The 18,257-nt window shown below is 40.7% G+C and overlaps 1 protein-coding gene across 2 annotated transcripts; it reads right to left on the bottom strand.

The window, feature by feature from the left end:
- Positions 1-8,234: 8,234 nt before the first annotated feature.
- On the bottom strand, positions 8,235-14,827 carry LOC148364170 (G protein-coupled receptor 61-like). 2 transcript variants are annotated; one of them, XM_088337163.1, is made up of 2 exons: positions 14,659-14,827; positions 8,235-11,980 (listed from the first exon to the last, which is right to left on the bottom strand). In XM_088337163.1, exon 2 carries the CDS (start codon positions 11,795-11,797, stop codon positions 10,415-10,417), a length of 1,383 nt encoding a protein of 460 aa, XP_088193289.1. In that variant the 5' UTR covers positions 11,798-11,980; positions 14,659-14,827; the 3' UTR covers positions 8,235-10,414. The 2 variants fall into 2 exon arrangements, with proteins under 2 accessions (XP_088193289.1, XP_088193288.1); XM_088337162.1 differs by having other exon boundaries at positions 14,640-14,827.
- Positions 14,828-18,257: the final 3,430 nt, after the last annotated feature.

Raw genomic sequence — 18,257 nt, forward strand, 5'->3', positions numbered from 1 at the left:
TTTATGAATGACCTATATTTCATGTTGACAATATCTGTGTTTTAATTGTTTTTACAACATCCATTGCAGCCTGGTCATCTTGGAATGGACCTCATGTGCGGTCCCTTCTCAAGGTTTCTTCATTTTCCTCATGCTGAGGCTTTTGAATTTTTCCTTCCTTCCTTCCTTCCTTCCTTCCTTCCTTCCTTCCTTCCTTCCTTCCTTCCTTCCTTCCTTCCTTCCTTCCTTCCTTCCTTCCTTCGTTCCTCCCTCCCTCCTTTATTCAATTATTTGTTTTAATGTTTGTTTAAATAAATGATGATCATTTTTATAAAGTTCAACGTATTAGAATAAATATTCAAATCTCCATATGTAAACAAAATCTCATCTACTTAAAGGTGCACGTTTTAGGACACTCAGATATGGGTGATCCTGCTGCCTGGGGTGGCCCCTCTTCAGTAGAACAACACACACCACAAAACAGTCACTTGTCACCATGAGCGCCAATGAGATTTTGTTATTATAATAGATACCCTCATTATATAGTATGCTGAAACTGTATGGAGACAGCAATGATGATAATGATGACAGTGAAAGTAGTTTTACTACTTTACTAAGTAATGATGAGAAAGTGACTATGCATCCACAGAACCTATGTAAATATGTATATTCATGAGGTGTTTGTTATATGTAAATACACGGAAGATCTAGATGGAAGACACAATTATCAAGGAAATCGAAGGGGTTAGGATTAAATAAGCAAATGCTTCTTCCTGTACTTTTTCGGACGTGTTACGTTAACACTACGTTTTTTGACTTGTTGTTTTCATGTTTGAAATAACGGTCCTTCTTTCCTTCCTTCCGTTGTTACTGGGCCGGATTGTGAGAATTTGTTCAAACATTAAACCAGTCTGTTATACAGAAAAGGTTGTACGGTTCCACTGTTATATACAATAATTAAAAATATTTTTCCAATGGTATATCTTAAAAAATAAATCTTTCTTTGTCTTCATGCTTCCTGTCCACCTCCGCACTCCCCAGGGCCTTCTTACATAATATCACTTCAGCTTCGATGGCCTTTGCCCCCTTACAGTCAGTACAAACCACTATCTACAAACCAAGTTGATTTTTGCAACCACCGCAGCGCACATTTAAACTTTGCTTGTTACCGCTAGGTGAAAAATGTTTGATTTCATTTAGCAACGTCTTGGTTCTTTATTCTCTATGACAGCTGCTATGGCAGATTTTCAACAGCTTAAGAATTGTTTTGATATCCAAAATTATTTCGAATCTGCCATTGTGTGGTTGCTCAAAGGGGAGCAATGGTATCATATACCTACGCAATCAGTCAGCTAAGCAGCTGCTTAGGGACCCGCAACCACTAGGGGGCCCCCAAGAGTGGTACACTTTTTTGGCCCATTGTTACTTTGTGTGTCCGCTCAAAAATACCGTACAACAAAATTACTACACAATAACTGACTGACTGACAGAAACAATAACTACAAAACTGAATATCAAAATATATTGCTTAAAACAGGGACTTCATATTATTTTGCTTTCATTCTTAAAACATAAAAATAGAATACTACAAAATACTACTAAAGTAATACTATATTACAAAAATGCTACTACCGAATTATATACTCCAAAATACTACAAAAAGACAGCTACATTAGTATTACAATAATACCAAAGAAATATGACAAAAATAGTACTGTGAAAATAATATTTTTTTTTACAAAATACTACTTAAATACTGCATTGCAAATACATCAATCATACTTCTACTGAAATACTAAAAAAATACCAATACATAACACTATAATGTAAAAAAACTACTACAGAAATAATACTAAAAATACTACTACAAGAGGGTTACAACAGAAATACTGCAAATTACACCTATAGTGATACTATAAAAAATTCTATGGAAATATCACAAAAATACTACAAAAATAAAACTAAGTACTACAGAAATACTACGGATATACAACAAGGATTCTAACATGACAATACTACAAAATACAACAGAGATGGTACAAAAATACTTAAAATAAATAATACTACAGTAATACTACAAAAAACTATTATGATGAAAATACTGTAATAATACAGAAATGCTACAAAAGTACTACAGATCTACAACAACAAAAATCTACTTTCGAAATACAACAAAAGTGTGACAGAAATACTTAAAACATACTAGTATGTAAATACTACATAAAAAGACTTCAGAAATACTACAAAAAATGTGCAAAAATAAAACAACAGTAACACTAAAAAAAACTACAGAACTTCAATAAAAATCTGACTTCAGAAATACTGAAAAAAAAAACTAAATAAAAAAACCTACAAAAATACTTCAAAGCTTGATTAACAAATGAAGTCCTTAAAACAGGGACCTAATATACCATTTTGCTCTAATTGCGGTCGTTTCAAAACCATTTGGATGAAACGAATCTATTTCAAAAGAAAAGTAGAAAATTAAACGAGTTATAGTAGGTATGCAAATTACAAGTAATAGGGGCCCCCAAATCTAAATTTGCCTAGGGCCCCAAGAAGGCTCGGGCCGGTCCTGCAATCAGTCCCAGATGGTGTACAGTAACCTACAAAACAGTTAGGAGACGTTTTTTGTCTAGTCTGTAATATGAGCTGTAATCATTTGAAGAAGACTCACAGATAAGAACTACCAAAAGCCAATTGTCCTCCTACCACCCACAGCCAAGAGGAGAAAGTCACGAGGTAATAATTGCCATGGGAATTGCAGAGACTGGGCAGCCTGGCCAATCTGGGGGCGACTTGACTAAAGTCCATGGTTGGTGTGTGACGATTGCTCTAGCATTCTCAAATATAGGAACACACATCGGGGAAATAAAAAGAAAATCATGTTAAGGAAATGGCTTTTATTTGTATGCGAATTGTATGTGTTGTTGTTACGACCCGATCGGAATCAGGACCCAAATGCCTAGCGTTAACCACAAGTTTATTGAATAGAAAGAGAAAGGGCACCGCCTGCGATCCGGTTCTCGCTGGACGCAGGAAGCAAATCGCTCTCGCAATCGGATCGTGATGCGAATACGGAAGTGAATCTTCCGTAGCGGGAGATGGTGGTGTCAGAGACGGAAAAACAGGTCGATAGCCGGGACAGGAGAGCAAAAACGTGGTCGGGATCAAAAACAGGTCGTAAGCTGGGACAGGAGAGCAGACGTGGTCGGGATCGAAAACAGGTCGTAGCCGGAGACGAACGAGGGATCAGGAACAGACGGGTGCAAAAACAGGTGCAAAAACGGGACAGGCAAGAGGGTCAGGGTCAAAAATGCTTGCATTGTAACAACAGAGGTTCGCTGACGGACTGACAACCGTAGAGTGAAAGGACTGGGCTTAAAAAGGGACAAGGAACCAATTAGATACCCCGCAGCAGCTAGCGCCAAATGAGCGGGCGAAGGTGATCCAACTCGGTAATCATGACAGTTCTGTACATGTTAAATATTTTGATAGGTGTTACATTTGACATTTGACATTATTATTTTTTTTAATTTAATATTTGTTAATTTTTTTTTTTTTATTTTTTTTTTTGAACATAAAACTAAAAACAAAGGGTGGGTGAACCAAAACCAAAAAATAAAAATAAATAAAAGCAAAACAACATTGCAGTGTTGGGGAATATCTTCCATGTTGAAGTCATTCTTCAAAGTCCAGTCTTCATTGTTTGTAAGTGGTGTCCTTATTTTCCCTATAGTCTCGGGTGGCCAACCCGGTCCTCAAGAGCGCCATGTCCTGCATGTTTTTAGAGTTTCTCATTTCCAAATACAGGTGAGTCCAATCACCTGGGTCATTATCAAGCTCCCAAACAGCTTGCTAACAAGTTTTAAATTTGCATGACCTGGGTTGGGGAAGAGAAACCTCCAAAACATGCAGGACATGCGGCTCTTGAGGACCGGGTTGGCTACCCCTGGATAGACTATAGTATAGTCTATCCATTTTTCCCATGATTGGGTCCTCTGCATTCTTATTTGAAATGTGGTCTTCTCCATTCCAAATATTTCCTCCACAGTGCACACCCACTGCTCTATGGTGGGAAGATCTAGTTTGGACCGTAATCTTGTTGTTACAGTACTATCCTGTATACTCTATACTATCTACTCACAATAGATGATTTTTCCTGCAGTGCGCACAAACCTGGTGAAAGACTACAGGTAATGTTTGACCTCTGTAATAGCAGACATAGGCTACTGTACCAAATATAAACATGTTCTCGGGTGTTCAAATACTTTTTTGCAGCTGTATCGCACATATAAATTGTTACAAAATCATGCATTGTGATTTCAGGATTTTTCTTTTTAGTTTATCTCTTTCACAGTGGACATGCACCTACGATGAAATAGCAAAATAGCAAGGCCTTCAAATACTGATTTTTTTCACTGTATGTCGTTGAACTGCTCTTTTGCCTGTCTGTTTTGAGATTGTTTGGGGTGGAATTGAATGGATTTTTATTTTTTTATGGAACATTTTCGAAAACTCAATAAAAACTGAGTTAAAATAAATAAATAATAAAACTGAAATAAGAAAATGTATCTTTTGGAAATTTTAACACAAAGCTATGCAATCACGACAAAGCTTCAATGTTCTTTTAAAAACATAGAAACTCTTTATTACAACATAGCTCTCATTTAACTCTTAGTTTTGTATCTTCTACACACATGCAATCATTCTTTCATCTTAAGGACAATACTTTAACCCATCCCCCCAAAAGAATGCAAAACAAAATTCATAAATTCCCTTTTGTCATCGCTCCACAAACTCACAATTTCTGATATACATGATGAACATCAAGCTCATTTGTTTTGGTGCACAAATATTGAAACAAAAAAAAAGTATCTTAGTGACCCTGTATCCACATTGATAAAGCACCTGCTATCTCAATAATTTCTGCATCATATTACCGTATTCAAGGTTTTTCAAGTACCCAAAAACCTGATGGGGAGAGGCAAGAACCATTATAGATTTTTTTGTCCTCCGTGATGATAATCTCCACAAGGAAGGCAACGTCTGGCCAAAACATTCCAAGCTCCTTGCAATCAGATTCAAAACTTAAATCACAGATACAATTCAATTAAAACGTTTAGAGCTGCTCAGGACAAACACAGCACACACATCTAATAAACACATAATTTAGCAGGAGTAACTATCAAAAGTAATTGATCAAAATCCTCATCCAGCGTATACGTTTCCATTTTCTCGAGCAAGATGAAAAACAATAGGACACATTACCCATAGAAATGAACCAGGAAAAGGAAAACTAGCATTTCCATGACGGGCGTAGGACTGAATTTGAATTTTTAAAAAAGCCTCATCGAGAGAAACAAACACTACATTTTTCTCACAGCGTGAAGTCTTCATTTGGGATTTCCAAGGGCAGAAGATCACAGAGCAATCATTGAGTAAACCATCGAAGCCAAAGTGGTGATCAAAGGCAAACATCTCAGCTTGATACCTAGTTTGATATCAACGTAGGGTAAAACCAGAAATAAAGATGAAATCCCTCCCTATTCTCGATGACTGCGCAAGGGTGAAAGTTCAGCACAAATGTTGCCTTTTTTTATTATTCAAACAAATCTCCTAAAATGCTAAACACTGGAATATGTTTTAATTTCCCCCTGTGGTCTGAAATGATCCAAACAAACAAATGACAAAAAGTGGATCCAGACCAGGGGTCTCCAACCTTTTGGGACTGTGAGATAATTTTTCTTACTGATTGGTGTGAAGTGCTACCATTTTGATATACAGTACCTGAAGAAAGTATTGCCCCCCAAGAACTTTTTGTCATATTGCGACTTGAGTGACTAACAATGAAAGAGTGCATCAAGTCTCGGTTTAAATACGACCGGCTATGTGATGGACTCAGAGGTCTGTGAAGGCAGACACTGGAGAAGAGACAGCAATATGAAGACCAAATAACACATTGGACAGGTTCGGGATACGGTTGTAGAAAAGTTCGAAGCAGGAACGAGATCCAAGATTTCTCAAGAATTATACATCTCCCAGCATTGTCCGAGCAATAATATCAAAACGGATTAGCATAAACCCACTGCAAACTTACCAAGGCCTGGCCTTTTTTCTAAACTTTTATCCCCAACAAGAAGAAAACTAATCAGAGAAAAGACCAAGAGAGCCATGATCACATTGGATGACCTGCAAGCACACATAGCTGAGGTGGGACAACCTTTGCATAAGACAACTATTAGTCATACTCTGTAAAAATCTGCCCTTGTTTTTTGGGGACAAGAAGAAAGCTCTTTCTGAAATAATACCATAAAAAGGCCCATTTGGCATTTGCAAGAGGTCACGTGCGACACAAATAACATGTGGAACAAGTTGCTCTGGTTAGATGAGATTAAAATTTAACTTTTTGGGCTTAATGCAAAGCGTTACATTTGGCATAAGAGTATTACTGCCCATCACTATAAAATCACCATCTCCTCACTGTCAAACATTGTGGTGACAGAATCATGCTCTATGGTTGCTTTTCTTCAGCAGTGACTTGGAAGAGGGTTAATGTTGATGTTTTGCAAGGAAAAATGGGCAAATATTTCTGTTTCAAGATGTGCAAAACTTATGGAGACATACCTACAAAGACTTGGGGCTGTGATCGTAGCAAAAGGAGGTTGTACGAAGTATTCCCTCAAAGGGGGGGAATAATTTAGCAACACCTACTTTTCACATTTTATTTGTTGGCACAATTTACAATTTTGATAAAAAGTAGGTTTCACATGTTTATTGCGAGTATTTTATCTTTAAGTTTGAAGCCTGAAATATGGGAATACTGTATGTCAATAAGTTCTTGGGTGACCTATACTTTTGCAAGGCACTGTCATTTCTAAAATAACCTAATTTATGACTATTTTGTTACTTTGTTATTACTAGGTTGTAATCGTTAGAAGTTAAGTCAACCACTAAACATCAAGTCAGCGAGAAATCAAATCCTACTCCTCATGCTACAATAACCCAAAGACCCATTAATGGTGAGTTAGACCCCTGATCTGGAAAATGACCCCAACTGATCACATTTGGTCCGCCAGCTAATGACCCTGTAAAGTTAGTATAGAGATTTATTATTACACATTTAAGATAGCTAGCTTAGCTTTACCATGGAAATGCATCCTTGGATGGATAGCAGTCACGTGTGGCAATTTTAGAGTGCCTCAATATCATCCATGAATTCACATCCCATTTAAAAAAAAAAAGAGTGTGTTTAAGGTTAAAAATTACTTTTAAAAGGCTCAATTAGCATCTGCTAAACTCTAAATGCTAATTATGGCTAATTTCATTGAACATCCTAAATGAACTAACCCATTCACTTATTCAAATTTTCAAGCAGCGTTTGCTTTACAAATTGCTTTACACAAATGTGTTCAATTCAGAATTACATCCAGTTATTATCACTTATAAAGGGTCTTGAGAGTAAAATAAGTTGCTTAGAAATCGCTAATCCACTGGTTGTCAATCGGTCTGACATCAGGACCCACCATCCCACCTTAATGACAAGCTGCATCCCAAACAAGAAAAAATTCCACTTCTCAAATGAAAGGATTGTTCATTTTAAAGCAGATTATATATATATATATATATATATATATATATATATATATATATATATATATATATATATGCACTCCGGTTTCCTCCCACGTTCCAAAAACATGCATTTCAGGTGAATTGGCCGGTCCAAATTGTCCATAGGTGTGAATGAGCGAATGAGTTGTCTGTCCCTGTGTGCCCTGCGATTGGCTGGCAACCAGTTCAGGGTGTCCCCTGCCCACTGCCCGAGATGGCTGGGATGGGCTCCAGCCCCCCCGCGACCCTAATGACGATAAGCGGTATGGCTAATGAGATGAGATATATATATATATATATATATATATATATATATATATATATATATATATATATATATATATATATATATAATATATATATATACCATCATACTTATATGCCTACAACGCATATAAGTGAACCCCTAAAACTGCTTACATAAAAAAATAAAAATAAACATCCCAGTGGCTAGTACTTAAACATCAATGATTATTTAATAATGTAGTTCATAAGGATTAATATGCTGGTCCAAAGCTAAAAATATACAAATTTCAAACTATTTAAACTACATTTGAGCAGCGCTCAAATGGCAGACACTCATACACCATTTAAGTATTTTGCAATCGTTTCCTTTTTCAACTCAATGGTTTTTGTCAATGTTTTCTAATTTTCTTCCCCTTATCATTAACTTTCTTAGGATTGATTATTATACTCAGAAACACCAAATAAAACCAATAAAATAACAATAAAAGGAGATGTTGACCCTCCCAAACGGGCCGATTGACTGAACAGGGAGGAGAGACCGATAGGGACAATATCGCCACCTACTGTTAAGGAGTGTAATTGACCCCTCATTTTTTCTCCTTCTTAGCATTGTTTTGCCAAGGCAAAGGCCGCGTAACACTGAATACGGGTCCGTGACCCGCTTTTTGGTCCTGAACCACCAATTGAGAAACACTGCACTAGTCCAAACACAGCATTCTGATTGTTCTTTTAGAATATCAATTACAGAACATTAGGCACCTATTCTTGTTACCTGCTAAAGGCAGGTGTTTAGCTAGTTGCTGTCAACTGCAAAAGACACCAACCTTGCCCAATGACCAGTCAGAGTTTGTCTGTTGTTAAAAGCAGAACTTTGATTGGTTCTTACCTGGGGCCTGAGAAAGTGTGACAGCAAGTGGAAACATTGACGCATGAATTAATTGCTGGTTGAAGGTAGTGTCTGCAACTTGAAATTTTGCTACTCTCTGGCGCCATCTCCTGTCTTGAAGTCATGTTCGCAGCCTCAACCAGCTTATTCCTCGAATACAAATAACAACTATTCTTTTTTTTATCTTTTTGGGGTTGGGGTTGGCGTTTGGAATGTATTTAAAACAGGCCTCTTACTTTCACCATTTTCAACGAGCATGAAATCACTCTCCACCCTCCCCTGTCCTGTTTTCTGCAAGTTAATGAGTTAAGAGTCCCAAAACAGTGGTGCCATAAGTAAGATGAAAGTAGATATAAAAAAATCATAAAGGCTCTTTGTAGTCATTTGACCGTTGTTAACCTATACCTAATAGAAAAAAAATATTCTCCCATCCACTTTTCAAGGACACCTCATACGACGCACCCCACCTTTAAAGTGAAAATGTCTATCCGTTCATCAGTAAAGTCGCTGTATCATAGAATGGAGCCGAAGCACATTTGAAAAAGTTGAATTACAACTGCCCAAAAGGATATCATTAAGTACAAATTTACATTTATTCCCAAATTTCCGTTTGCGCGAAGCAGCATTTCAGTAAGTGAGAGGACATTAAAACTATTGTAAATTCTTGTGACCGTGTAAGATGAATTTACCTGAGGCGGCTGAAAAGATAAAGCTACCAGAAGTTGCTTACAAAGCTACTGCAGCCAGTAGCGAACAGCCAAGCCTTAAAACGAGGAGCTAGCTGGAGGAACAAGGCGGGAAATAGCTTGCAAAAGTAGACGATGACAATCATCCTGAATCACAGGATTCAGCAAAGATTCAAGTGGGACCCAGCTGAGGAATGTAATAGCAATGATACCGATGTTTAAAGCACAAACTCAGACAAGCTAACTCTGCAAAATTGTCGTTCCAGGCATCCCTTGTAGGCAAATGGCAGCGAAACATTTCAACCCCTTACTCAGGCCTTGTATTATAACTACACATTTTGTGTTTCATTTTGTATTTGCTTACTATTCAAATCAAGGATCTTTTGAAAATATCAATTTACCACTAGGCGGCAGCATATAAGGCGGGGGCTCCAACATGTTGCCCTGTTCTGAAAAAAGCTCACCAGTTTTAGTGGTTGACTTAGTCCATTCACCCCACTTTTCTTAATAAAGGGGTAATGACACAGTAACAACATAGTAATAACGTGATAAGTTATTTTAGAAATGCATATCACACTGAATGCCCTTTGCGTTGATAAGTGAACAAAAAGTCGCTCTTGACTTGAAAACTAGGGCTCAAATTTATATTTAACTCAATAATAACCATCATGCTGTGTTTTGACTTTCACAGTACAAAAAATACTGTCGTGTTATTTTCTGCTTGAGCAAAACAAAATCGGTCAGCAAAGAATGGACAATACACCTGTATTTTTCTCATAGTTCGCAGTGGTGAAAAATGCACTGCAATGTAGTAGCGGGGAAAATTTCAAGGTAAGCGAAACACAAGACGAGGCAAACATTGGACCGTGAAAATGAAAAGTGAATATTTCAATATTTGTAAGCATAGGCAGAGTATTTTCATCTGGTGATCATTGTCATTTGATAATATTGTGGCATGTTACTAACAACTTTCCTGATAGCATCTATACAGTTTCCCCTGAAGTTAAACATCTGGATCCATGTGGTTGTTTTTCGCCTGATCAGGTTCGATAAACTCATACGTGTCCTCTGCAATCTGTCCGGGTATGCGAAAATCAACCGGTAGCGTGTGCGCAGGCTCAGACTGCATGGGGCGGCCGGGTTCGCCCTTGGGACTGGAAGTGCTGTGTGAGTTCTGAGGTTCCAAGTTGCAACCTGTGCCCTGAAGAAACTGGAGGAAATTTTCCTCGATGGAACCGTCGCGGCTGGGCAACCTTTCCTCAACTTCCAGCCCGACTCGACCAAATAGGCACGGCAGATACTTTCCCAACTCCTCCCGAATCTGTCTGTTGAGACAGCCATAGAAGAAGGGGTTGGAGGTGAAGCAAAAGTAACCGATCCAGGTGACTACCTCCTCCACAGACGCCAACGCGGCTGGAGGGCTAGCAGCCAGGGCGGAATAAAGGTGGAAAGCAAAGTAGGGCAGCCAACAGCACAGAAATTGTCCACCGACCGCCGCTAATACTGCCGCCGCCTTCCCTCCCCCGAATGGTCGCGCCGGAGTTTCTCTCCCAGTCCCAGTCTCTGTCCCAGAGCTGGTAACCATGGTGGATCTGCTACTCAGCGACTCTGACCTCTCGCGCCGAGGCGTGTCGGTCCAGGTGGGCAGGGGCCCGTGTTGCATGGCAGCTACCCTGGCCACTTTGAACATGTTGCAATACACCACAAAGATAACCAGCAGGGGACACAGGAAGTAAAGCAGCGAGAAGAGGACCATGAATGCTAACCGGTTCTGGCCGCCGCCGGTCCAGTGCAGCGAGCAGCGTCTTTGACCCTGAGCTGGAGGAGAGGGGACGCCTCCGTCTTCAGCGCCACCCTCCAGAAGGGGAGACCTCGCCCCCTGCAGGATCCAGGCGAGCAGCGGCAGCGCCGACATAGCCAGGGCCTTGACCCAGATCCCGACCAGCACCGATGCCACCAGGCCGACGGTCATCTTCACCTCGTAGCGCATGGGGTGTATGATGTAATAGTAGCGTTCCACGTTGATAACCGAGATGGAGAGGATGGCGGCGCTGACCAGGAACACGCTGAGGAAGAGGTAGCTCCGGCAGAGGGCCTCCCCAAAGAAAGCACGGCCGGAGACCATGCCGAGTGGCATCAGAACCAGGGCTGCCAGGAGGTCCACACAGCACAGGTGGAAGACGAAGGCAAATTTGTGAAGCTGCGGGACCTTCGCGATGACCGTCATGACCGCCAGGTTCCCTACCACGGCGAGCAGGTCCATAAGGAGCATTGCGGCCAGGGCTAGCCACTGGGATGGGGGCCAGCCCTTGGCAGCTGCCGAGGTAGCAGACAGATTGGAAGGGAGCTGCGGATGCAGGTGGGAGGAGTTCCACGCTGGCTCCATCGGAGGGTGGGACGAGGTGGGCGGGCCTGGTCCTTCACTGGCCCATCACCCATCCTTCACAGCCAAGGAGTACGGCCAGAGAGCAGAGGCAGGAGAATCAGGCGGGTACTTGCCGGTCTGACGGTTTTAAACAAGCTTTTTCATGTAAAAAATCTTCACATATGTTGGTACTCGCTGGCACCCCTGGTGGAAGAGAACAGAATGTAGTGTGAGTTTTAGCTCTTCAGCCTTTCTAAAGTCAGCCCCCAGATGAACGTACTATTACAAGAAATATCATTTTAGCAGAACAATCCCTGGTGAGTCACATTTCTTGTGTACAATTCTCCCATTGGAAATTGTTAGCACTTGGAGGACCATAGACAAGAAATTGGAGAAATCCACTTTAGACTCTTTGCTTATGCAGGAGTCGCAATAAACAAAATTGGAGCTAGTAGTATTCATTGCTTTCTTGTAAGTGTATATGCATGAACGTATATTTAATCAGAGTATCATTACCAGGTATCAATATTGGTGTTAAAATCAGTCTTTTTTAAGTATCAGTACAATAGAAGTTAATACTGGTATTACAGGGAAATAAGAGTTAAACAGATCCATCCATTATCCGCACCGCTTATCCTCAATAGGGTCGCGAGGGTGCTGGAGCCCATCCCAGCTATCTTCGGGCAGTGGGCAGGGGACACCCTGAACTGGTTGCTAGCCAGTCGCAGGGCACACAGGGACAGACAATTCACTCGCTCATTCACACCTAGGGACAATTTGGACCGGCCAATTAACCTGACATCCATGTTTTTGGAATGTGGGAGGAAACCGGAGTGCCCGGAGGAAACCCACGCAAGCACATGGAGAACATGCAAACTCCACACAGGAGGTTTGATCTCACAACCTCAGAACTGTGCTGCACATGCGGTAACCACTGTACCGCCGTGCTGCCTGAGTCAAACAGATGTAAGGGTGAGATAAAAAAAAAATTAAACTGCGAGCCGAAACCCAGAATGATCAAATGTTGAAACATTTTAAAATGGTGCGTATATTCTAGGAAACCTAATTGAACCTAGTGAAAAGTTAACAAATATAATCCAGTATGATAAGATAAATAAAGCAAAAATCTCTTATGGCTCTGTCAGAAATCTTTAATTTTCAGGAAACCTAAAAGACAATTTTCCTTAAAAATCTCAAATACATGAACAGTAAATAAAATAAGTCGGCATTTTACATTTTAGCGAAACTGGGCTAAATAATTGCAAAGAAAAACATAATTTAAACTATCTATCATTCATTAAACTACAATAGGGTTCAAAGAGAAGTAATGTACGGTGAAAACAAATACACAATTCCTTTTGTATGATGCAACAATAAATCTAGATCATTTCAGGGGCCGAAAAAACAATCTCAGGGGCTGAATGTGGTCCACGGGCCTTCACTTGGACAAAGGCAATTTAAGAGTATGTGCAGTATTGGCTGCCAATTAAAATTAAGGAACCTGAAGTTAAATTAATGATACATAAGAATTCCGTTGAAATTTCATTGCTGTCATGTAAAATAAAGAAGTGACGCTAAATAATACACACTACCCCTTGAAACGTATTTCTTCAAGCAGATGGGGGATCATTTTATGTAGTAATGGTATTTTTACGTTCACGGTTCAGGGATCCCTTAAAAGCCTGGGTTGTCTGGGCACCAATTCCTGAGGTGTGTCTCGAGCAAGTACAGCCTGGCATCTCCAGGACATTTCTTTGGATTGGGGATTGCTCCCTCACTGACTTTATTGCGGGGGTACAGATAGTGCTGTCGCAGTAGAGCGTGCACCAAAAGACTGGTTTACAGCATCTGGTTTTCTCATGCGGTCGCCCATTCAAGTACTAACCAGGCCCGACCCTGCTTAGCTTCCAGAGTTCGGGCGTTCTCAGTAATGGTTTCCATGGTTAACAGTTGGAGAAGCCTCCCTATCTGACCGATACAGCACCATCATCCTCTGGTCGCCGTTGATGAACCGGACATCCGCCTTGACAGGTATGTATCATTGTTGTGGTTTCAAATGTGGTATTTAACATCCCTAGGTTCGGCACTGCCAAGCAGGACCTTGTCAACTGGATGCTTAAGATTTTAATTTACTGCTTTTTTTGTTGACAGAACATTACCAAACTATTAGTGCTGGATAACCAAAACTTGAAAGTAACTCATGCACTCCCCATAAAGATGTAAGCGGCGTCCTGAAATTCCACGATGACGACAATTAAACTATGAAAAATCCCGGCTTTGAATTTCAGAGGCCGATTCAGGACTCCCTTCGAAGCACCACCAATTTACGAAGCAACCGATTCATGAACCTCCAATGCCTCATCAAGTAGGTCGCTTTATTTCTGTAGTATTTCTAAAGTCCTCTCACAAGTATTGGATATGATCAGTCAATGCTTGAAGAAAAGTCTGGGCAGTGTGTACTTAAACAGGACATAAACATAACTGGACATAAGTATAAAAAGAAGAAATACAAATGGAAAAATCCTGACTGGTTTATGATGACAACACTGGGAATGAAATTAAAAATCAATCCCCAAATGATTGCCTCTAGTGTGCACTGTGTCTGAATCAAACAACAGGGTGCCCCGGTTCAGTTTCACCCTCCTGCCAGGTTTAGTCATGTCTTACCACCCACTCATTTGTATGTTAATCATAATAGATTACGCCCACTGTGCAAAGCAAGGCATTATATCAGTCTGCATACATTAAGTTGATTCCTTTTTTTCTCGTAATCTTAATTAAAAAGGGGCTTAAAAAAAAGAACCTGTATGAAAATGGAAAGCGAATGGTGGTCGGGTGGGGGGAAAGACAGAGCATGATGTACCTGAATAAGATTCTCTCACGTTGCTGCTGCTGGGAAGGATGACAATAGGCTGCATCTCCTTGCTCAGGTAGCATCATGTGTTCGCCACGTACGCGGGCCCCCTTGCTGGTCTGGCCGGCCCTTGTCCTGGTTTTTGCATCCCGGTGGATTACGGATGCAACTCCGTCCCAAAGATGCTGACGGGAATGTGTGCAAAGACGCTAGGCGGGCAGCCCACTCTCCTCTCGCCCCCTCCCCACATTTACAGGGAAATGGTCTGTGTTTAGGTTCCGCAGGGTCCTAATGCCTGATCCTTTCATATTGAAATGTTAACGCTGAGCCGGGGAAACTACGGTCCGGGGGCCAGATATGGCCTGTCAGGGATTTTCCGACCTGCCAAAAGAAAATGTTAAAAATATAACGGTAACATATGTATATGCATACCTGTCAACCTCAGTCAATCGCTCCCTGTACGATTGAAATTCCCTTAATTAAGAGACAGTCCTCAAACTTTTTACAGTGAGGGCCACATAACTTTTCCCTTATCTGATGAAGGGGACAGGGTCTGTCTGTAACAGAAAAAGTGTGAATCTTCAGGAGTGCCTAAATGTATTTTTTTTTTCTAGAAAGTCTCAATCAAATAACCATTTTAGATTCTTCATAGAAGAAAAGGCAGACAATGAATAACACACTATTTATTAAATAAAAACATAACCATATTAAAGTTTTTAGGTTCTTCAAAGATCAAGTTCATAGAACTGTCACGGACCAGGAACGGAGACGAGAGCCAATTGCGTTCGTTTTACTCGGTTTTATTTAGAATGAGGAAAGGACTTGCACACACGATCCGGGGATCCGGGGAGCAGATCGCTGGGAACGCGGACATGGCACTTCCGTGTCGAGCGGGGAAAAACAGGTCGATGGCCGGGACGGAGGACCAAAAACATAAACGGGTCCAGAAAAAAGGTCGGCAACAGGAATAAGACAGAACAACAGGGCAGGATAGAGTCAGGAGACACAAAAGTTTGCCTAGCGTGTAGCGTAGGTTCACAAACGATCCGACGAGTGTTGTCAGGAAGGCGGGGGTTTAAAAAGAGGCAGGGAGCCAATCAGCCCCCAGGGCTGTTGGCGCCGAGGAACGGGCACAGGTGTCTCGCATCAGTAATCATGACAAGAACATAAGCCTCCTGTTGTGCCGTAACAGGTCCAAGTTCAGCTTAGTTGTCAGAGCACGAGACCACTTCAATTCAATTTTATTCTCATTATCACACTATTTTTAGTCATAGTACCAGATACCAATGTTATTTGTGATGCGTTTAACATTTTACAATGACAAGAAATTGTATTATCTTCTTCTATTCTTTCCAAGCATTGTAAGTGACAAATTTATTGTAACATGTGAAGTGCAAGATGAAATTTACATTGGTAAGTAATTTATATCATTGGTAGTCCAGTAGTAAGAGTTCAGCACTTTTACCATCATGGTCCTGGTTAAAATCCCGTTGCAAACAAAAATGCACTTCTGGGTCGTGGTTTTGAAAACCACTGTGTTAAAGGGACATTGGGTATTATTTAGCCCCTCTAAAATAAAAATAACGATATGAATTTATGAATAAACAAGCCTAATGGCCTTGAGTGAGGTTGTTGGGGCCTTGGGTTGTTGAAAAAGCACGAGGGAGCTTATAAGGACTGCCTAAGAGCCGCAAGCAGCTCCGGAGCCACTTGTACACAAAAGCAAATGTTTATTGATTTTGTTGGTATTTGTTGGGGGTGTCTTGAGACGAAATCTAGCTACAGACACTCCCAGAGAGCTAAAATACAACCGTGTACATTTTCACAAATGAATACAGACACACCGCCCTTTGCCACCTTCCCCGATGATAGCATTTGCTGTGTGTTGTCTGCTGCAGAACACAATGAAAAGTATCAAAACCACGAAAAGTAAATTGTGATACAGCTGGTACAAAATCCTGCAGCGAGGCTTTTAACTAAGACGAGAAAGTTTGATCGCATTACCCTGATTTTAGCTAACCTGCAAAAAGTTGAAACAAAACATTATTTTTTGAGGGCATTTTCTTCCTTTGTTCCATGTTTATACGTTGATGTGATTTGACAGTTTTCTAGAACGGGTCCAAGATTTATTGAGTAGCAGAGGAAAACGATGAGGCCAGTCTTCAGCCTCCATCATCCGAGCTTCTCAAAGTGGGAATCCTGTTGCCACGGTGATCCTTTTCATATACAGTCCATCTCATTGGGCTGTCTACAGAGGGACAATGAAATCTGGCAGATTATGAATGCAACAAGACACCTACCAACTGCTTAGTAGTTTAAAAAAAAAAAAAATTGTATTTGCATATGTAAGGTTACCCCACCATTTGCATTTGATAATAATTGCCCCCCATCTTTCACCGAATGCCTCGAACGAACTGACTGATTTAGATGAATTACTAATAGACTTATTAGAATAATGTTGGAGTGGAGCATGACATAATCTAGAGCCTTACAGTTTCTCAACCGGTGGGTCAGGACCCAAAAGTGTGTCGCGGGCTCGTTTTCAGCGGGCCTTGGCCAAATAACACTATGGATAAAAAGAACTACCCCCCCACCACTTTTAACATGCACTCTGCCGCCCCCTACGCACGGCAATAATAGAAGGGGAGTTATTCAATTGTTTTAGACAGAAGGAATGAAAAGAAGAGCTGCCACAAATAATATATTTGCTCTCTCGGTCCACTCTCTCAGCAATCGTCAATTGGGGATAATGGATCGTGGTCAAAATGCAGGAGTTTATTCTAGGTGGGGCCGCTGCTTGTCGTTGTAGGTGTCACGTTTCTTAGACGGGTTGTGACTTATAAAGTTCTTTGCATATCAGAAACAGAATTTCAATGCGATAGTGATCGGTGCAATAAAGCGCACAAATAACTCCACAGACACAAACAAGACTGAGATAGCAGAACACGCAAAACGCAGCATTAGAGAGCAATGTGATTACTCTGGTTGTCATGGTATCAAGATGTCAGGGAATGGTGAGGAGTTAATGCAGTATCAATGCACGTGCTTGTTTAAACACAGCATAGAAAAAAGAAAATCAAAAGCCAAACTTAAATGGTACTTGAAGTGAATCATTTTAAAACCAGACTGGTGAATAAAAGTCGATTCCAACATGGTTTTGGATTTATTGCAAATTGCATCCATCCATCCATTATCTGCACCGCTTATCCCCAGTAGGGTCATGGGGGTGCTGGAGCCCATCCCAGCCATCCTCGGGCAGTGGGCAGGGGACACCCTGGACTGGTTGCCAGCCAGTCGCAGGGCATGCAAATTACATAAATAAATGAAAATAAAAATAAAGGAATTAATATATTAATACATTTTTAAAAGCACATTTTAACCTTATTATTAAATGTTGTGCCTTTATTTAGTAAAAATATAAGAACACTGATTATTTTCAGAAGGCTAATTTTTGTAAAAGGATAGTGGGATGTTCGGACGTGTTCTAAGGGATGGGCAGGGGACCTGTATGATGCGGTAGGGGTAAACCAGTGAAAGCTGTCGGGCCCTGCTGTTGAACAGAAGAGTGTGTTTTGTCACCCTGACCCGAGTGATATGGCCGCTTTCTTGTGTCCCGTTTCTTCTGGA

This window comes from Urocampus carinirostris, chromosome 6 (assembly GCF_059441175.1).
Source record: "Urocampus carinirostris isolate Australia breed hairy pipefish chromosome 6, RoL_Ucar_1.0, whole genome shotgun sequence".
Lineage (NCBI taxonomy): Eukaryota > Metazoa > Chordata > Actinopteri > Syngnathiformes > Syngnathidae > Urocampus > Urocampus carinirostris.

Coding starts and splice junctions, on each gene's coding strand:
- LOC148364170 (XM_088337163.1), bottom strand. CDS start 11,797: ATGGAGCCAGCGTGGAACTCCTCCCACCTGCATCCGCAGCTCCCTTCC.